Source organism: Mobula hypostoma, chromosome 6 (assembly GCF_963921235.1).
Source record: "Mobula hypostoma chromosome 6, sMobHyp1.1, whole genome shotgun sequence".
Taxonomy (NCBI): Eukaryota; Metazoa; Chordata; class Chondrichthyes; order Myliobatiformes; family Myliobatidae; genus Mobula; species Mobula hypostoma.
Window position 1 is genome coordinate 128,850,945 of NC_086102.1, and position 22,489 is coordinate 128,873,433.

Below are 22,489 nucleotides of genomic sequence, written 5' to 3' on the forward strand. Positions count from 1 at the left end.
TCCTGTCAATTAAATCCATGAATGGTGATTAAAAGCAGCCAAACCCTTGGTGAGGACCCTCGTCCACATTCAATGTAATCATTCTTCCCAGATTACGTACAGCAATGTCTTATATTTAAACATAACCTTTTGTTCAAAGGCTCACTTGACACTCAAGGCGTCCTTAAACTCTCAGTCAGGGCCTGCTTCAGAGTCTCGCTCAGGGCTTCCTTAAACCCTTGCTCAAGGCCTCTGGAAGTCCTAATTCAGGCCTCTGATTCATCTCGATTTCCTTTACTCCACCGTAGTCCACAATGTCTGGGAAACTTCTGCACCTTTCTCTAAAGTGCTCCATAAGAGGTTTGGCTTTGGATTCCTTCTGCTGATTTGTCCTGATGTAACCTGGTCCAAAATGCTCCCACACAGTACCCTGCAGCTTTTCAGTGCATCAAAGGCATTACCAAGTGTATACTTGGTGCTGTTGAAGTACTGACTAACATCCCCTTGTATACTGAAATACCTAATCTGGATTTCCATAAGACCATAAGACATAGGGGCAGAATTAGGCCATTTGGTCCATTGAGTCTGCTCTGCCATTCAATCATGACTGATCCTTTCTTTCTCCCTTCCTCAGCCCTACTCCATGCAACCTTTGGTGCATGGCCAGTCAAGAACCTATCAATCTCAGCCTTAAATACACCCAACGACCTGGCCTCCACAGCTGCCTGTGTAACAAATTCTTCAAGTTCACCACCCTCTGGCTGAAGAAATTACTCTGCATCTCTGTTTTAAATGGATGCCCCTCTATCCTGATTTCCAGTGGCATCTTACCATCCACGTAGGCTGTCCCGTACAGCAAGGAAACAGGCCCTTCAGCACCTCCAATCTCTGCTGACCATCGACCACCAATCCCATTTTATTCTTCTCACAGTCCCATCAACCCCTCCCCAGGTTCTGCCACCCATCCACAGCACTAGGGGCAATTCACGGTGACTAATTACACTGCAGCCCACATGTATATGAGATGCGGGGAGGAAAGCAAACTACCCGGAGGGAATCCAAGCAGTCACAGGGAGAATGTAAAGCCCTTCACAGACAGTGCCCGGGGTCAGGACTGAACCTGGGTCTCTGGAGCTACGAGGCAGTAGCTCCGCCATCCTAGAGCGTGCCAACTCCTACCAGAGAGGTCAGAATCGGACCGGGCCTGCAGGAAACGTGAGACAGCCTCACCACCTGCAGTGCACGCTCTCGAAAAGTCTTACTTGTGGCTCAGTAGAGAACCATTGCTTTGGGAATGTCGGCTGTAGGATGTCTGGGAGTCTGTGTGAACAGTTCTGTGCTGAAGCTCAAAATTCACACAGCCCATCCAGCCTCAGGCAGAGAGAAACCACGGCTTCAGACAAAACTTCTGTGTGAAGGTCCGTTCAGTCGGGCAATTGTCTGTACTGTTAATGATGAGCGGGCAGTGGATTGCACACAGTAACAACGTAATCTATTTAGAGATAGAGCACAGTAACTCGTTCTTTCAGTCCAATGACCCTGCGCCATCCAATTACACCCATTTGACCAATTAACCTACTGACCCGTTCATCTTTGTAAAGTGCGAGGAGACCAGAGCACCCAGAGAAATCCCGCACGGTCACGAGGAGAACGTACAAACACCTTACAGACAGCGGTGCTGGTACTGCCGTGGCATTACGCTAACCCCTAAGCTACCAGGCCGGCTCATTGCATTTAAACAAGGGATTAGTCAACAAGCTGGGGTGTTGCTCCCATTGTTTGTTGACAGAAACACAGTGTGCTGAAATGATTTCCTCTTCTGCTTTTCTCTCGTTCTTCCCTTTAAAGCAGTTCCTTACGAATTCTCCCGTGCTTACAGCTGAAGAGTGATGCTGTAGCCCATAAGCTGCTTGCTTTCATCTTGTTCCTTCCCTGCCTCTCTCCAGCACAGAAACAGACAAAACCTAGCAGAGGTGAGTCAGCTAAGAAGCACAATCCAACCACACTAACTGTTTGCCAACAGAACTGCCTCAGCTGAGGACAGGACACGCAAGCTCAGCATGAGCCACCATGAAGCGATTCCAACAGCAAGAATGAAGAGGGCCAAAGTGCTGTGCAAAACATCATGTGGTCTGAGCTTCACTCGTATATAAATAGCATATGAGTTGCTCCAGTCAAAGCCAAGTGAACTTTCTTCTCCCTACTCCCACTATCCTGATCCTTGTGATTGTCAGGGTCCTTCATCAGCTGACAGCCGCTAATTTCTTTCTGTTCATTTTCCTTTGAATGTGGCCCAATTATGACAGTGTATGCTTACAGCTAAATCCAGCTGTTCTGGAGGGCTGTGTTCTTTGCTAATGTTCTAAAGAATGATTGCTTTTGGAGAATCGATGGTCAGCGAGCTGTCTGTAGGCGAGAGACAGGCATGTGCTGTCTGGACAGGAGACAAAGAAGCAGAAGAGAGAGGATGCATTCATTGCAAAATCTAACCGTGGGACAATGGTCATGACCTGGCAGTGTTGCTCAGGAATCAGGACACCCTGATATATTGCAGCACTTAACAGCTGTGAATCTCAAATTCTTCCATTGAAATATATTTTACAGACTAAGTGCAGAAAAACATAGACCTTGTTAATGCTGAAATTCAATCGTGTTATTTCTGTCCCCAGTTTATAATTTAAACAGAATCCTTTTTGACACTGAGGTAGGTGGTTCAGGGATTACACCAATTGCATCTCATTTAGTGATTTCCTAACCTACCCTGAGATATGTGATGTTGTGTGGTCCCACATTGGAGTGTTTACAGGACGTCACAACCGGTGACTACAAGACTGAGTGATGCCTGAGGGAGCTGCAAGTTCAATCCCTGTCCTTGTATCTGACTTGGAGTTTGCACATCCTCCGTGTGTCCACTTGCAGTCCCTCCCATCAAGTGTTCTAGTTTCCTCTCACATCCCAGAGACTAGCTGGGAGGTTCATCAACCTGGGAAATCACCCATTAGTGTCAGTCATTGCCAGGAAGGTCAAAGGGCAGATGGTGAGTATGTGTGAAAGGGTCTGTGTTCCAACAATGTGGGGGAATAAGGAGAGAGAGAATGGAGCTAGCATGGACCGATAAGTGGCAAGGCCAGCTCCTGTGCCATGTTAGTACGAAGGTTACGACAACTTCAAGATTACAATGCAAGATGGCCCCTGATAAACAAAAAAATTTCTGAAAATAGTCTTTATTTAATTTGGGACTGATGCGGGGGGGGGTGGGGGAGAGCTTGTCACATGGTGTGAGGAAAGGATATTTGCAAAAGATTACATCAAGAGCCTGCAGTTATAGAGTTTTAACACCGCTTTAGGTGATAGTGGGTGCTGAGGCTAGTAATTGACAATTCCCCCTTCTGCTGTCCTTTACGATTTTGCCATGTTCTAAATGGAGATCACGAGCGCTGTTGTTCTCTGCCATTGAAGTGAATGGTGGGTAATTTGGAGGTGAAGTGAGGTGCATAGCCACGACTATATACTGTGCCTAGCATTGCTGCCTGGCTGAAACTTTTGGGAAAATACTCTGTCCGATAAGTAACAACAGGTAACGATGGAAGTTGCAAATTTAAGGCAATGACAAACAAGATGAGTTCATATCATTAAATGTAAACTGGGATGAGGAAGATGGCCAATCTATGATTTTGGGGTGAGCAGGTACAGTCTGATGGGGGGGAATGTTGCCGGGGTAAGGGGGTACTTTGTGATGGGGGTGTTGGGAGAAGATGTATGTGCTGTTGGGGTGAGTGTGTGTGGTGTCGGGGTGAGTGTGTATCGTGTTGGGGTGGAGGTGTGTGGTGTTGGGGTGAGTGTGTGTGGTTTTGAGGTGAGTGTGGGTGGTGTCGGGGTGAGTGTGTGTGTGTGGTGTCAGGGTGAGTGTGTGTGGTGTTGGGGTGGAGGTGTGTGGTGTTGGGGTGAGTGTGTGTGGTTTTGAGGTAAGTGTGGGTGGTGTCGGGGTGAGTGAGTGTGGGTGGTGTCGGGGTGAGTGTGTGTGTGTGGTGTCGGGGTGAGTGTGTGTGGTGTCGGGGTGAGTGTGTGTGTGTGGTGTCGGGGTGAGTGTGTGTGGTGTCGGGGTGAGTGTGCGTGTGTGGATTTGAGATGAGTGTGTGTGGTGTCAGGGTGAGTGTGTGTGGTGTCGGGGTGAGTGTGTGTGTGGTTTTGAGGTGAGCGTGTGTGGTGTTGGGGTGAGTGTGTACTGTGTGATGGAGATGTGTGGACTGTGAAATCTACTGATAGTTACAAAAGGGTCTGTTGTCCAGACAGTAATTTCAATCACCTAATACCTAGAGCTTCCATTTTATTGCAGGGTTTGATTGAAGATCTGAAGATAAAGGGAGATCCTCGAGCAGCACAGTTTTACTGTGAAGGGGACGATGATGGGGAGGTAAGAGCTGCTCTTTCTCCTGTCTCCCACCTTTGAAAGCTGCAGAATTATGTTCATACTTGTCTGTGTTCTCATGTTTGCACACACTCCCGCTCCCCCTGAGTCGTAGCCATTTTTCTGTCTACTAACAGTCTGCAGTCCTGCTCTGATACGGGGTTAAGAATGGTGCTGTCCTTTATAATATCTCTTTTCTTTCTTTTTAAATCTTTTTATTGAATAAGTATACAAAAACGTAAGCCATATAGGCACTATTACACTGTTAGAATATAATAAAATTACAGGAGATATTAATACAGAAAAAAAAGTGATACAAACAATGTAATTTAAACATAACATACTAAGGTAACATAATAGTATACTAATTTATATATATATATATATCAATAGAGAAAAGGAAACCCCCCCCCAAAAAAAAACCCACCGTGCAACTAAACTAAAAGCAAAGCAAAGCAATGGGCTAACTTGGAACCAAGTAGAGTTAAAGAACTTAAAATCACGTCCTCAAACTCGACCTCCATTAAAAACAATAAAAAAAAACAAGAAGGGTATATAAATATGGAGCAAAAAAGAGAAGAAAAAAAAATTAAATTAAATGAAAATATTGAATAAAAGATCTCCAGGTCTGTTCAAATTTAAGTGAGGAATCATAAAGATTGCTTCTAATTTTCTCCAAATTCAAGCATAATATCGTCTGAGAAAACCAAAAAAAGGTGGTTGGAGCATTAAGCTCTTTCCAATGTTGTAAGATACATCTTTTCACCATTAAAGTAAGAAATGCAATCATTCTACGAGCTGAAGGAGAAAGATTACTGGAAATTTTAGGTAGTCCAAAGATAGCAGTAATAGGATGAGGAGAGATATCTATATTCAATACCTTTGAGATAATATTAAAAATGTCTCTCCAAAAAGTTTCCAGAGTAGGACAAGACCAAAACATATGAATTAAAGAGGCTATCTGCCCCGGACATCTATCACAAAAAGGACTAATATGAGAATAAAAGCGAGCTAATTTATCTTTGGACATATGTGCTCTATGAACAACTTTAAATTGAATTAGGGAATGTTTAGCACAGATAGAGGAAGTATTGACTAATTGTAAAATCTGCCCCCAGTCATCCACGGAAATGATAGACCCCAATTCCTGTTCCCAATCTACCCTAATCTTATCAAATGGAGCTTTCCTAAGTTTCATAATAATATTATAAATCATAGCCGATGCACCTTTCTGACATGGATTAAGGTTAATTATAGTATCTAAAATGTATGTAGGAGGAAGCATTGGAAAAGAAGAAAGTATAGTACCTAGGAAATTTCTAACTTGTAGATATCTAAAAAAATGTATTCTTGATAGATTATATTTATTAGATAATTGTTCAAAAGACATAAGGGAACCATCTAAAAATAAATCCAAAAACCGTGAAATACCCTTAGTCTTCCAAATTTGAAAAGTACGATCCGTAGAAGAGGGAGGAAAAAATATGTTACCTAAAATAGGAATCACTAGCCCAAATTGGTTAAGATCAAAAAATTTTCTGAATTGAAACCAGATGCGTAAGGTATATTTAACTATCGGGTTAGATACCTGTTTGAGGCATTTCAAATCAAAAGGAGGAGAGGAACCTAAAGTAGAGCCAAGTGTATAGTTACCTAAAATAGGAATCACTAGCCCAAATTGGTTAAGATCAAAAAATTTTCTGAATTGAAACCAGATACGTAAGGTATATTTAACTATCGGGTTAGATACCTGTTTGAGGCATTTCAAATCAAAAGGAGGAGAGGAACCTAAAGTAGAGCCAAGTGTATAGCCCTGAACAGATTGTAATTCCAATGCTACCCATTTAGGAATGGATAGTATATCCTGGTCAAGTAACCAAAATTTCATATGTCGAATATTAATTGCCCAATAATAGAATCTGAAGTTAGGTAATGCTAAACTTCCATCTCTCTTAGCTTTCTGTAAATGTATTTTACCCAGCCTCAGGTTTTTATTTTGCCAAATAAATGAAGAAATTTTTGAGTCAACTTTATCAAAAAAAGATTTTGGAACAAAAATCGGTTAAGCCTGAAATATATATAGAAATTTTGGCAGAAAAAACCTCTTAACTGCATTAATACGACCAATCAAAGTTAAATATAAAGGAAACCATTTAGATGAAAGTTGAATAATATGGTCAATTAAGGGTAAAAAGTTAATCTTAAATAAATCTTTGTATTTACAAGTAATTTTAATCCCAAGATATGAAAAATAATTCTTAATCAATTTAAACGGAAAGTTATGATATAAGGGAAGTTGTTTATTAATCGGGAAAAGTTCACTCTTACTAAGATTTAATTTATAACCTGAAAAGAGACTAAATTGTGCTAATAACTCTAAAACAGCAGGGATGGATTTTTGAGGATTAGAAATATATAAAAGTAAGTCATCAGCATAGAGTGATATTTTATGGGACTTTAAGCCCCGAGTTATCCCAGTAATATTTGGAGGTTCTAATGCAATATCAAATAATATAAGGACTAAGAGGACAACCTTGTCGAGTACATCGAAAAAGAGGGAAAAAAGGTGAGCTTAGGGAGTTAGTACGGACCGAGGCCACAGGAGAATGATATAACAGTTTGATCCAGGATATAAATTTTGAGCTAAAATTAAACATTTCAAGCACCTTAAATAAGTAAGGCCATTCTACTCTATCAAAAGCTTTCTCAGCATCTAAAGAGATAACACACTCAGGAACATTTTGTGAGGGGGTATAAACAATATTTAACAGTGTGCGAATGTTATAAAAAGAGTAACGATCTTTAATAAAACCTGTTTGGTCTTCCGAAATAATAAAAGGAACTACTTTTTCTAATCTGTTTGCTAATAACTTAGAAAAAATTTTAGAATCAACATTTAATAAAGATATTGGTCTATAAGATGCACATTGAGCAGGATCTTTATCCTTCTTTAGTATTAGAGAGATTGACGCTCTATTGAAAGATTTGGGAAGTTTACCAAGTTTTAATGAAGCCTCGAAAACCCTACAGAACCAAGGGATTAATGAAGGTGCAAAACATTTCTAAAATTCTACGGTAAACCCATCAGGGCCAGGAGCTTTCCCTAAGTTCATAGAGGAAATAACATTCTTAATCTCATCAGTGGTAATGGGAGTATCTAGCATAGAAGACATATCCTGTGAAATCTCAGGGAAGTCTAGGTTATCTAAAAAATCAATCATATATTTAGAGTCTCGAGGAGACTCTGATTGATATAAGGAAGAATAAAAATCAAAGAAGGTTTGATTAATCCCCACATGATCAAGTATCAGTCGGTCATTTTGATTATAAATCTGATTAATTTGAGATTTAGCATAATTAGACTTCAATTGGTTAGCCAACAGTTTGCCAATTTTGTCACTGTGTACATAAAATTCACTTCTTGTTTTCTTTAATTGGTTTACAATCGAGGACGAAAGTAATAACCTGTGTTCCATTTGAAGTTCAGTTCTTTGTTTATATAACTCCTCAGAGGGAGCTGTAACATATTCCTTATCAATTTCCTTAATCTTGTCCACAATTACCAACTCCTCCTGCTTCAGCTTCTTCCTCAAAGCAGCAGAATACGAAATAATCTGACCACGAATCTAAGCTTTAAAAGTATCCCAAAGAATGTTCACAGAAATATCCTCTGTATAGTTGATTGTAAAAAAAAGATCAATCTGTTCATTCATAAAGGTAACAAAGTCCGAGTCCTGAAGCAACAGCGAATTAAAACGCCATTGTCTATTATTTTGTGTATTGGCCTGAATTTTAATAGAAAGCTTAAGTGGAGCATGATCCAAAATGGTTATAGAGTCATAATCACATTTAATCACTGAAGAAATAAGACGAGAGTCAATAAAGAAATAATCAATTCTTGAATAGGAATGGTGAACATGTGAAAAAAAGAAAAATCTTTTTCCTGAGGATGCAAAAAACGCCAAATACCCGTCGACCCAGAATCAGAGAGGAATGAATTAATCAAAGTTGCAGATTTATTAGGTAAGGTCCGTAGAGGAGCCGAACAGTCCAAAGCTGGAAATAAACAGGTATTAAGTTCTCCGCCCCAGTTCAATGAAAACTCATTCAAATTTGGGAACTGATTGAATAATGATTTATAAAATTCCAGACAGTCCATATTAGGAGCATAAACATTAACCAAAACTACCTTTTTATTAAATAGTAGACCACTAACCTGTAGAAATCTACCATTCGGATCAGAGATAATATCATGTTGTATAAAAGTAACTGAGGAGTCTATAAAAATAGAGACGCCTCGAATCTTAGCGTTAGAGTTCGAATGAAACTGTTGTTCCTTCCAGAATTTAAAAAAACGTAGCCTGTCCCCCCTCCGCACATGGGTCTCTTGTAAAAATAAAATTTGTGCTTTAAGTCTCCGGAACACTTTAAAAACTTTTTTCCTTTCAATAGGATGGTTAAGACCATTAGTATTCCAGGAGTCAAAATTAATAATAGACTCCATAAACCCTAAAGTCAACCCGCAACAAGGAGGATTGACGATAGGCTCGACCCACGAACCCGGAAAGGGAACAGAACAAATAAGAGATACCGGGAAGGAGAACACAACCAATACTTCAATAGTATACATAGCCCAAGAAGAAAAAAACTAAAACGTGAAGCCCCTCCCACCACCCCCAACCCCATGACCCCAAGGCTAAATCTAACACAGACCAGCCAGAAAGAAGCAAGCACTAAAACTACTCCCATGACTTCCGATAGACGCTCCCTAAAAAAAAGTGTAAATATAAAAAAGATCAGCTAGTTATAAAACAGTAAAAAAATAAAAAAAGTAAATGAATTAAAACAAACACTTAATATAACAGAAAAAGCCAGAAAATATAAAAAAACCACAACAAACCCCAGACCCTATGAATAAACAAAAAAAGAAATGAAATTATTAACATAAACTAGTTATGAAAACCTACAAAAAAAAGTAGATTTAAAAACTACAAAATTTAAGGCCTCAAAGGAAATACGTAGAATGACGCTGAGGGAATAACCACCCAGAATCCCCTGGGAAAAAGAAAGGAATGACGCAGATAGAAAGAAAGTTTAGCAACAATATTAATTAATCAAAAATAAACTTTTCTGCCCATATAAGGCAAAAAAAAATTAAGGCCGACAAATTCACAACCTCCGATCAAACGGAGATAGTTAAAAATTACCATTAAGATGTTGAAGGTGAAAATTGATCCAGATAACTCTGGGCATCCGATGGAGATTCAAAAAACTGGAGGGCTCCATCCAACGTACGAATCCTTAGACGTGCTGGGTAAAGCAGTGCTGGTTTTAAATCCATCTTGTAGAGTTCCGACATCACAGATCTGTAACGAACCCGCTGATCCCGAATTGGTTTGCTGAAATCCTCCACGAATCGGAACTTAAGATCCAAAAAATCAATGTAACCTTTAGATCGAACGAAACAAAACAGTTTCTCCTTGTCTTGAAAGTAATGAAAACGTAAGATTACATGTCGAGGTTTATCTGACTTAGACGAGTATGATGGAACTCTGTGAACATGATCCAGTAACGGTGGTTGGTCAGGAAATACAGTAGGAAATGCATCTTTTAAAAGTTGAGAAAAATACTTTATAAGGTTATCAGATTCGACAGCTTCACGCACCCCGATCATTCGAAGATTCTGCCGTTGCATTCTGGATTCTAAGTCAGAGTTTTTAAAGGTCAGAAAGTCAAGTTTCTTCTTCATTACATTAATTGTTTCTTCGATTTTCTCCATCTTGAGTTCATGTTGTTGCGTGGATTTTTGAAGATCAGATATAGCCGACTGATGTTCCGTAATAGATGTTTGTATCTTATCGATTGAATCGGCAATTTTCTGGAAATTAATTGAAATTTCCGCACGAATCAGCTCCGTAATAAAGGTTGAAATTTCCCTTTGAATTAGATCCGATATAGCTTTCAAAGTCACCGGTGGTTCAGTCGGAGGAAAATCGGTACCTTTCGGTCTAACCGGAGGTTTGCCGTCCTTCCTGTTTTTTCCATTCTTAGACATAGCAGACCTTAAAAGCATCCGATTATCAAAGAGCCCAATTTATTTCAAAATATTGTAAAAGTCGATGCCTTAATGGTTAATTAAAATATAGCTGATCATAAGAAGAAAAACTCAGAGGTAATGGAGCGAGTCAAGAACACAACTTCACTCCATGAGCGCTACCGGAAGTCCCCCTATAATATCTGACTCAGGTCTGGCTCCGCCTGCAAGCTCAGACTCCCCACCCCCTCAGCACCACCCAGGTTCCACTCTCTTGCTGCTACCACCATTGGTTTAAGAGCCTTAGCTCAGTCCTGCACCACCCAGTCCAGTGACAGCTGTACCTCTAAACATCCTGAACCAGGGTGGATAACTTCACTCACCTCAACTCTGAACTGATTCCACAGCCTACAGTCGCTTTCAAGGACTCAACAACTCATTCACTCAGTATTATTTACTTATTTGCACTGATTGCCCTCATTTGTGTACAGGTTGTTTGTCAGTCTTTGCTTATCTGTAGCCTTTTGTAAATTCTATTGTATTTATTTTCCTATAAATGAATTTCAAGGTAATATATGGTGAAAATATACATATTTTGATGATACATTTACTTTGACTTTGACCTACAAGTAGCATTAATGTTTCCTGTGGATTTCCAACTACAGGTTAAGTCTGATGCAGTTCTAGTGATAGTGGTACTGCATAAATTCTGTCTCTGGGCTTCTTATTAGAAGGATTTGCGCTTGCTGTTTAATATATGGTTCTGGTCCTAAAGGTAATAACTTAGTGAGCAATGTTCCCTCTAATTTTTTTAGTAGTCAGTGTGCACAAAAATCTTATGATGTGCATATTTTTTTCCTGTGACAGAAGTATGTGTGCACTGAATGCACACATGGCACAGTTATGTAGGTTTACAAAATATTTGACCTAAATCTGCACAGAATAACAACAAAATAACATTAATGTGTTGAACTGAATGTAAAGTTATTCATTTTAACAGCTAACAACACACTGTCAATAAGAACTTTGATCTCCTCTGGGTTTGATCATTTTCGCTCTTGCTCATCTGCACTCAACCATAACATGCGTAGCACTCCTGTAACGGGTAATGACGGGTTCTGTTGCCTGAGCTTTTGTACACCGTCCAAATGTGATTTACTTGCCAAAATGACGCTTCAAAAAGTCAAGTTTCTAAATATCATCCCACTTCCTTCCACTAGCAAATTCTCCAGCAACTTTCGCATCACGACAATACAAACAGATAACTCCAGTTTCTGAATCATACATAAATATTTTTCGTAGCTGAACGTTCATGACCGCATGAGCTTTCGGTGTAGCAGTTTCTACTATTTTGTTAAACCATTCAACTTTAAACAAACTTGCAGTTTTTTTGCGCTTCACACCCTTTGCTTCTTTTGAATTCGACATAGTGAATCAATATTTTTTCAATAAAAACTTAGCCACCTACAGGATTTGAAACAGACCTTTGTAAACTTTGCAATATGAACACTGTCCGCCAAAGATGGCTGTCGCCATGATGCAGCTGTACAAACCGGAACAGGTAAGGTGAGGTGACGTAAATTAGTGACATGCATTGTGGTATTTGAAAAACCGACTAACTAGTTAACAGAAACATTGAGCTAAAAGATTATTTTCAATAAGTATAATTATTAATTACTACATTATTTTAGGTAACTAACCTTTTGTGCACACGTTAATTTCCTTTGTGTGCTGGTTGAAAAACGTGTGTGCGCGCGCAGACACGCACAGCTTAGAGGGAACATAGTTCGTGAGAAACAGAAAAGCAAACTGTTCAAGTTTCTATGGCTTCATAACAAGGGAACGATTAACAAGTATGAGTCCCTTATAAACTGAGATAGGAGAAGTTCTATGCAGGGTTAAAGAAAAGACAGGGAACCTAAATAAGTAATTTGTGCGTGTTCTCTTGAAAAATAACAGAAAACGTCTTCGATATAATGGGAAGTGACTGGTACAAAGTAACTGAGGAGCTGGAAGAAATTAACATTAGTAAAGTAACAGAAGTGAAGAAAGTAATGAGCTTGAAAGTCTCTTAATTTCTCAGGACCTGATGATCTATATCCTAGAAAGAGAAGATAATGGACCACACAAGTTGTCTTCTACCTAATTTCTGCAGATTCCAGAATGGTTCGCACAGACTGGAAGGTCTCAAATATCATTCCACAGCTTTAGAAAGGATGGAGCAGTTAGCCTAAGGTCTGTAGCAGGGAAGCTGCTGAAATCTATTATTAAATAAGTAGTCAGAGTCAATGAGAATTTATGGAAGGGACATCCTGTTTAACTGTTGAGTTTTGTCTGAAGTTGTAGCCCAGCAACGTGAAAAAGAGTGACTTGTGGGTGTAGCGGTTTCAGAGGCCCTCGGTGAGGTTTTTGGGAATTTATTTAGAGATGCTTTGCGGAATAGGCTCTTCCAGCCCTTCGAGCCTCGCAGCCCCAGCGACCCTGTTTACCTAAACGTGGCATTATTTACAATGACCGGTTAGCCTACCCGGTGTGGAAAGTGAAGCACCCGGGGAAAACCCACACGTTCCACAGAGAGGACGTAAAGAGACTCCTTACAGTTGAACTCCAGAAAGCCCCAAGCTATAGTAGTCTCATGCTAACCGCTACACTGCCCTGGGGACGTAATGGGAATTGTCAAACAAAATGAGGGAATGTGGGATTGGGGACAGTAAACTGCCCTGCATTATGCAGCGGTGAACACACAGAGACAGTGCAGGAGTAAACGGGTCACTTTTGGGTTGGGCGGCTATGAGCAAGTGGGGCCCCAGCTGTTTCCACCCTGTGTCAATGACAAACCACACCATATCTGACTGGCAGTATGAGAAAGACACACAGGGGGCTTCTTTGGGATTTTGGGATGGATGAGAATATGGCAGATAGAATAAGCCACACAAAAAAACGGGTCCTTCAGCCCGTTTCGAACATGCGACCATCGAGTATCCATCTGCCTTGCCAATTCAAGTGCTTTTTAATATTTTGCTATAATTATTGTAGGAGTTGGAATTTTGTGTCCATGTTCTGGTCACCATACCTTGGGTTAGATGTAGTTGTAACAGAGAGACTGCATAAAGCTGGGCCAGATTGATTCCTGGATAGCTTGTTCATGTTGTCAGGAGAGATCATGCAAACCAATTTTGTCCCTCTGCTGCTTAGAAGAATAACATTGAAGCGCACAAAATTCAGGTGGAGATTGACAGGCCAGACATAGGCTGATGTTTCCCTCGGCTGGGGTGTCTGGAATGAGGGGCCGCCATCTCATAATAAGGGGTCAGCTATTCAGGACGGAGATGAGGGGACATTTCTTTGTCTTGGGAAATGTTTTTGACTTCACCTGACAAGACCCTGTGAAGGATCAGTTCTCAGTCACTCAGTGTGGTAAATACTGGAAGCCTTTTGGATGCAGGTAATTATTTGATCTTGAGCTAACAGGAAAATGTGGCAAAAATCAGCCACGCCCAGTAGCTGATGGGCCATATGGCTCTATCACACTTCCCTCTCTGCGTTTTCTGCATCTGGTCTGGCTCTGATACAGAGTGATGCTCTCTCTAATATCCTGTATTAGTCTGACCCTGATGTTACAACATTTAACCTGAATGAAAGAGAATTTTTAAGTAGGCCCCAGTGAAGCTCTCTATAATATCCAGCCCCAATATGGCCCTGAAACAATGGATCGGATTAGTGGTGCCCTGTGTAATATTAGGCTCCATTCTCAGCACCTTACCTGGACAAGATCCTGGTTTCATTTTAAGGTCCAGCACACTGCCAGGGTTAGCGTTGTGCTACCGTATATAATATCTGCTCTGGTCTTGCGCTGACACAGTGGAAGGGATTGGGTTGTCCTGTATAATCTTCACCCTTAACCTTACTCTGGGTTTACCACTGAGCTCTAACGTGGAGCTCCCCTCTGCCTCCTTTGCCGTTTTACCTTTTACATCTCAAGTCCTGGATGCTAAAGTAAGTTCAAATCTCTAAAGAAGCATTGAGCAAAAAGAAAGGAACACTAGCGTGATGCTGGGCACCGCGTGGTTAATGAATGGTGTATCAAACACTTGGTGAGAACTTAACTTGTCTCTTCTAAGTAAATCACATGCTACGTTGTGTTCTTTAAGTGAGTGTTTGAGCTCTGATTCTGATTAGAGCACATTCCCAAGTGATGCTTCGTGCTGCCAAGTTTCTGGTTCCAGCTGTGTTTCTCACATCAGCACAGAACCGCCGCCCACCTTCACCCTGAGGGTGAGGCCTGTTGCACGCATTTACACATTACCCTTTCCTCCCTCCACCCCACTCCCCGCCGACCGCGTCCAGGTTTCCCAGAATCGCCATCTACCGCAACAGGACAGATTGCAAGCTCCTTTATTTGAATTACAACTTGAAACGTGAGTGAACGTGAGAATTTTGAAGTGGGCCTCACAGGGCAGGTCGGAAAGGCTGAGCAGCGATTGCATGGGTTTGTCGATGGAAGGGAAGTCGTGGGGGAGGGGACGGGCTCTGTGAAGACAGCATTGAGGGAGGAGGGCTCGGCATTGTACCTGGTCCATCCGTATGGCCGCAGGGTCCTGGTTCGGATCAGATGGCCTGTCGTGCGTGGTCAGCTGTTCAAAGTTGGGGTAGACCCATCCAGACAGTCAGTAAAGGTAAAAATCACAGCAGTTTCTGAGGCTTCCTCGAACCCCAGCCAGGGCAGCACAGCAGCCAGAGTAATGCTTTTACCGTGCCCCAGGTAAGGTTGGGGTTTCATTCTGTAAGGAGTTTGCACATTCACCCCGTGACCACGTGGATTTCCTCTGGGTGCTTGGCTTCCCTTCCACATTCCAAAGACAAATGGATGAGCATGCTAGGTAGCTGCAGGGCGTGTGACGACGCCTGCGGGTTGCCCAGTGAATCCTCAGAAGGTGTGAATCATCCATGCTTCAATGTACAGGTGACAAATAAAGGTGATTTTTTTTTAAAGGTAAAGTTAAAAGTTTGGATTTATGCAGTGTAGGCAATCACCACAGGCAGTCCCTGAACTATGACGGGGAACCATTCATAACCTGAACTGTTTGTAAGTCAGAAATGAACAAGAGTATGTGGGAGAGGGTGACAGCAACAGGAAGAGAGGCTTCACTGACTCAGTGAGTGAGTGTGTCTCCTCAGACTGGCCCAGACCCCAAGCGTTGCCAAATGATGGATGGTGGGTGAATACACGTGGAGACACTCTGATCGCACCCAGCGGAAGGTCCCTGAAGCCACTCAGCAGCTGACGAATTCATCCCATCCATCCAGCCGGTCTCACATGCTTATTCATATGGATGGGGTTTTGCAGCCTCGGAAGCATCTGCATTTCCCACCGACTCACAGGCCCCACCCTAAACCCACAGGCTCCTCCCTAAACCCACAGGCTCACAGGCCCCTCCCTAAACCCACTGGCTCACAGGCCCCACCCTAAACCCACTGGCTCACAGGCCCCTCCCTAAACCCACTGGCTCACAGGCCCCACCCTAAACCCACTGGCTCACAGGCCCCACCATAAACCCACTGGCTCACAGGATCCACCCTAAACTCTTCAGTCCGATGTGAACAGGCAGGGCCACTGGCCATCTATGAGCAAGTAGCTATGTCCTCACAGTTGAGAAATCATTCATACCCAGGTCTGAATCAATATGAACATACGGTCAGATTATATTTACCAAATCCATCTTGGGTATTTTACTGAGATTTTTCAGTAAAATTAATTAAGTTGGACGTATCATCGTTTTAAAGGACTCTTTACAATCCATCTTCTCAGTTTTAATTTTTGTTTGCACATTGGTTGTTTGTCAGTCTTTGATAATATGTATCTTTTTGTAAATTCTGTGGTGTTTCTGCCTGTAAATGCCTGTAATAAATTAATCTTTGAATGAGCAGGCTTGAATTTGTTCCCTTTCACCAGTTGCCTTCCGAGTGCCTTCCTTTATACACTGCACTCTTGGGATGAGGCCAGCTCCCCAGTTATGTTAGGTGGAGAGTGCCAACATTCCGACTTCAGTGATGACACAGTAATGGTGATGTTTATGTTCGCTCCCTCTGCAAGAGGCAGGATTTCCCGGTGGCTAACCGTTTTAATTCCACTCCCCATTCCCATTCCGACATGAAGATCCACGGCCTCCCCTACGGCTGTGATGAGACCACTGTCAGGGTGGAGGAGCAACATCTCATATTCCATCCGGGTAGCCTCCAACCTGACTCCATTTCTCTAACTTGCCCTAACTTCGGCCCCCTCCCCCTACTCCCTTTTTCCATTCCCTATTCTGGCTCCCCTGTCACCCCTTCTCCTCTTACCTGCCTCTCACCTCTCTCTGGAGCCCCTTCTCCCTTCCTTCTGCCATTGTCCAATATTCTTCTCCTCTCAGACTCCTCCTCCTTCAGCACTTTACTTCCCAGCTTCTCACTTCATTCCCCCTCCCCCACCCACCTACCTTCCCCCTCATCTGACCACCTATCAGTTGCAAACTTATACTTCTTCCCCGTTCATCGCCCCTCCCCCCACCCTATCTGGCTTCTTTCCAGTCCCGTGAAAGGGTCTCAACCCGAAATATCAACTGTTTATTCCTCTCCATAGATGCTGCCTGACCTTTTGAGTTCCTCCAGCATTTTGTGTGTGTTACTCTGGATTTCCAACATCTGCAGTATCTCTTGTGTTGACATTTATCTAAGCTGAGGTATTGTGTGATTTGAAGATGGCCCACTTTCTAGTTAGGTATTGGTCTCCATTCGTTTTGAAGGTATAAGAGGAACAGGATTCATATCTTTCATCTTTGGATGACATTTGTATACTCTGCTCTGAGTATGGCTGAAACTTGGAAGGGCGCCCACCAGTGAAATCAGGGAGAGTACAAATACACTCTTCTTGGGCTTCCAGCTGGGTACAGGTGTTGATTCTAACTGACGTTTCGATCACAAACTCGGCCATCTTCATCAGGGATAATGCCTGGTCAAGTCCAGTCTGGTGGTATTGATACCCCCATTGTCCATCCCTCTTGATTGGTTAGTCCTCATCCAATCAGTTTTCCGCTGTCCCACCTTGTTTACAATCAAATTCCAGTTCTTACTTTGAGCGAGAGCTTTGTCTTTGTTAAAGTTCTTTTCCTCTAGTTTTATTTCAATGGTTTTTTTCACCAGGCAGTTCCAAAAGCCACTGGTGTGACACAGTATTTTTGTGCTGTCAAAATCAATCCCATAGCCATTGCAAATACAATGTTCTGCTACTGCCGATTTCTCTGGGTAGCACAAACAGATACACCTCCTGTGCTCCTTATTGCGGGATTCCGCCCTGTGACCTCTCTGGCCGATAAACGCAGTTCTGCATTCACAGGGATGTCTCTAAACTCTAGCCACTCTGAGTCTCGGGTCTTTGACCCACAGAAGTTAGGATTTGAGCTTCCCAATGGGTTTGTGGATGGCATTAATCTGGTGTTTCTTCAGGATTCAGGCAATCCTTCCAGAAACCGTGGGAGTATAGGGAAGACAGGCAGTCATGACTGGTTCCTCTTTGTTGATAGGTTTCCTGGTTTTTCCATCGGTCCTTTTAAGGGCCCAATTGAATTCCTTCACCTTGTAGCCATTCTGTAGGAATGTAGTGCGTTATTTCCTCATTGAAACTCTTCGGATCCAAAATAATTTTCGCATGGTTCACCGAAGTAGAAAGAACCTCTCTACATTGGGAGGCGTGATGGTGGCTTTTATTGTTGAGGCATATGTCCGTGAGAGTGGGTTTCTGATAGACGCCATGTCTGAGGCTACCACCCGGTTTCTGTCATGTTAGAATGTCCAGGTATGGGAGGCAACCACTCTTCTCCATCTCCATGGTAAACTGAATGTTTGGATGTGTGCTGCTCAGTGGAACTGTTGGAGTGCCTGGAGTCCATGAGGCCACACTACAAAGGTGTCATCGATGCGTGTGAAGAAGTATTTGGGGAGTAAGGGTGAAGAGCTCAGAGCCCTCTCCTCAAAGTCCTCCTTATAGAAATTACTAATAGCCGGTGAAAAGGGTGATCTGATTGTTCATTGTGGCTCCCCAAATAGAGGGAGTATGTCAATGTAAGGGTGTGTTCAAAAGGATCAATGGCACCCTTATCAAACCTTGACTGCAGGAGGACCGAGCTGTCCTTAATGGGAACTCTCGGGAACAAGGACACTACGTCGAAACTGACTATTACGTCCTCCGGGGTCAGCTGGACGTTGGTTATCGTTTTTACGAAGTCGGTTGAATTTGTGATGTGATGCTCACAGCCCCCAACAAAGGGAGACAGTATGGTCGTTAGCTGCTTAGGGAGGTGGTACATCAGAGAATCTATCCTACTGATGGTAGGCCTCAGGGAGGAAACCTCCTTATGTATCTTAGGGAGCCTGTAAAGTCTTGGTGGTACTAGGCCTGAGGAAAGTGAAGAGTACTTTAAGAACAGGCTGTACCTCATTGTTTTGAATTGGTTTGGCATTTCACGGAAAAGATTTATGTTGTAAGCTAGACAGAATATTATGTCTTTCCAGAAATGTCAAATAACTGATATCATGAGTTCCAACATTAATATTTACAAATAAGAACTAACTGTCTCTGTGTATAACAATCCTAATTCCTCACAAACATTTAGTCTGGCTCATAATCTCTTGGTTTTGCAACAATTGTGATAGGATTGGAGAATGGATTTTATTTTGAGAGGAGATTACAGTGAATGGACGAGGCAGACAATAATGTGGCCACACACAACTACCACACGGGTCAGGAGTTAGTAAGAACAGAAGATAATGAAGGTCTCAGCAAGTCAGGCAGCAACCGTATGGGGGAAAAAAATTAATGTTACAGGTCGATTTCCAACCTTCCGGGCAAGAAAGGGTCAGTCAGGAACCTCCCTGGGTCCATCTGCCCATCAACCGCTCCCCACCTGCCACCCCTCCTTCTCAACCCTTTAAAATGGCTATCTCCCCTCTATACTCCCGTACCTTTAATGCAGTGCCTCGACCCAAAATGTCTATCATCCCTTTTCCTCCAGATTCCAGCATCTGCAGTGTTTTGTGACAGCATTCAGCCACCTGCCTTGTTTACAGCCCATCAACAAATAAGCAACTAGTCCGCTAGAGGTCCCAAATTCCATCCTCTTATTCTTTTAATTTCTTTCACTACACATTTTCAATTGGGAATTTTTAAGTCCTTTTAAGGTTCGAGCTCCTGAGAATTGGGTAAGTCACTTGCCATGGTTCATGTGAACTGACTCAAATTTCCCAAAACTTGCATCAGTTGTCATCCTGGTTGTTGTTTGCTGAGAAGTTTAATGGCAATTTTATTCATGCGGTGGGACTCAACTTCAGTCGAGTTGAACCAGCTTTGATAGTAATTTGTGTCTTTCTGTTCTGCAGGCTTCTGGAGAATTTGGGAGTGGATACAGAAGAGGGATTCAAACGGTAAGCAGGAAAAATTGGCGAGGTTACGTTGCAGTAGAAGAGCAGAGTTACCCCTTGGGAAAGTCTCCAGCTCGTGGCCAATTCAGTTCTGCCCCCAAGGGGAAATATTCCATCATATGCTAAACCTATAGCACAGAAACAGACCCTTTGGCCCACTCAGTCTCTGCTGTCCACTGCACCCATTGACACAAATCCAACACTGATCCTATTTTTTAAAAATTCTCCCCGTATCCCCATCAACTCCCACCAGATTCTACCGCTCACCTTTGCACAAGGGGCAATTCACAGTGCCCTACCAACCCGCATGTCTTAGGGATGCGGCCAGAGGGAAAGCAGGTGAAACAAAGGGAGAATGCGCACTGCCAGGACCTGAGGTCAGGACTGTGTGTGGCTCTCTGGTGTCGTGAGCTCACAGTGTTGCCCACACTCCTCTTCCACCAGACCTGGCTCCTGCTTCACCCCCTCTGCCACCTGGATCCTCAGCAATGTCATCTTAACCTCCTACAGACACGTCCCACTAATCATCCTTCAGGCTAGTCAAAACCTATCCAAATCTCAATTTACTCTCACTTTAATGCCCTTGCCAGCTGGCTCCCAACTTCCAGAACATTCTATGTTAACCGGCTCTCCAAGTTCCCCATACCCACCTGTGAAATCTCCTTGCCCTCATCTCTTCCTGGACACTCTTCCCTGGTACCTTGTCACCATAAATAATTCTACCCTTGGAAACTTCCTCACTTTTCCACCTATAGTGAACTAAAGTATCAAAGCCTATGCTTTGATCGAGTGTTGACCATTCTCCCAACTTCTTGCCTGCCCTGGTTCCAAGATCATCATTCCTTCCTTCTGCATTGTTGGAATTATGAGCTATTATCCAGATGTCAATGTAATTCACTCCTGCCTTTGTACTTATGGGGGTTCCTGCTCCTAAACCTAGAGTCTAGGAGCCTGGCCCAGTGAACCTCTTTCCAAGCTCTCAGAGTGTGTTCTTTGCTAAACTGGGCAGAATCTATGAAATGCCCCTACTCTCTGAAGCTTAATCTACAACATGATGCATGGTAGTGTAGTGGTTAGTGCATTGCTTTGCAGCGATCACAGATCAGGATTCAATTCCCGCCACTGTCTGTATGTTCTCCACATGACCACGTGAGTCTCCTCGACGTGCCCCAGCTTCCCCCCGCAGTCCAGAGATGTACCTTTATGGTTAGTGAGCTGTGGGCATATGATGTTGGCACCAGAACTGCGGTGAATCTTGCAGGCTGCCTAGCACAATCCTCACTGATTTGATTTGAGGCAAAAGGCACATTTCACTTTCTGTTTCAATGTTTCAGTGTACATGCGACAAATAAAGTTAATTTCTTAATCCCGTCTCCAGATTCAACAGTTTGAACAGTCTGGATCTGTACTGTTCTTCACAATCACTTTTGCCATTGTATGGAACATGTGGTTTGCTTGACTGAAAGAATGAGCCTGTGGAGAGTTGCTGGCTCACTTACAGTGCCCTAGACTGCTCTTGAACTGTGTGCTGGGCTGCCTGTCTGTTCTTTGCTCCTTCCGCCGTTCTTCTTGGATTGGTTGAGGACTGAGGGCTGTAATTCTCTTCAGTATTTTCCCCGCAGTGGAAGGCACAGACTCACCAGACGACACACTGTGTTCTTTGGAAGTGCTGGTTGGGTGGAGGAGGGGGTGGCGGAAGGAAGAATTTTTAACCCTGTCCTTCCTGTCTCGTTCTGTGTCCCCTCCCCAGCAAGCACCCTACTGAATATTAGGATCTTTGCAGCCATTGGGTTCCATGAACATCCTGATGTCTGTTCCAGCTTCCAGACGTCCCAATGCCCTTAACCCTCCCGTGACATCCCACTGTGTTATAAAGACACGTGACAGCCATTTTGGCAGTGCAAGATCCCACCAACCAGAGAGAAAGAAGGCCGGAAATGTATCCTCGGTCCGCTGTGCAAACTATGAAATGTGACCAAGAACAAGATGCTGATGTTTGTGCTGTATTACAGTGTGCATAGTGGTTAGTGTGCTGAATGAGATTACACTCTTTGGAAACATTGTTTTTAGATAAGGCAATACGATGACAGAGGCGACCAAAGTTTTTTTTAATCCGTAATACTTTTCTTGCTTCCACCTCCTCTCTGTCCTTCTCCTGAGGTACAAACTCACACTGACATTCACCCACCCACTCTGCAGTTTAAGGTCATAAGATATAGGAGCAGAATTAGGCCATTTGGCCCATTGAATCTGATCTGCCATTTCATTGTCCTTCTCAGCCCCAATCTCCTGCCTTCTCCCTGTATCCCTTCATGCCCTGACCAATCTGCCTTAAATATACCCAATGGCCTGGCCTCCACAGGCAGCTCTGGCATCAAATTCCACAGATTCTTCACTCTCTGGCTAAAGAATTTCTGCCTCATCTCCGTTCTAAAAGGGAGCCCCGTTATTCTGAGGCTGTGCCCTCTGGTCTGAGACTCTCCCACCACAGGAAACCACCTCTCCACATCCACCCTATCGCAGCCTTTCAACATTCGGTAGGTTTCAATGGAGTTACCCCCATCTTCTGAGCAGAGCTCGGTAGGTTATTAATCGTGCAGGTGCATCGCTAC

The 22,489-nt window shown here is 42.9% G+C and overlaps 1 protein-coding gene across 3 annotated transcripts in view; it reads left to right on the plus strand.

Moving 5' to 3' along the window:
- col18a1a (collagen type XVIII alpha 1 chain a) overlaps positions 1-22,489 on the plus strand; it is a 291,702-nt gene that overhangs the window by 182,291 nt on the left and 86,922 nt on the right. For all 3 annotated transcript variants that reach the window (XM_063051689.1, XM_063051687.1, XM_063051688.1), the window contains 2 exons: positions 4,316-4,393; positions 19,836-19,880. In XM_063051689.1, the coding sequence (XP_062907759.1) occupies positions 4,316-4,393; positions 19,836-19,880 (123 nt within the window). The remainder of the gene's footprint in view (positions 1-4,315; positions 4,394-19,835; positions 19,881-22,489) is intronic.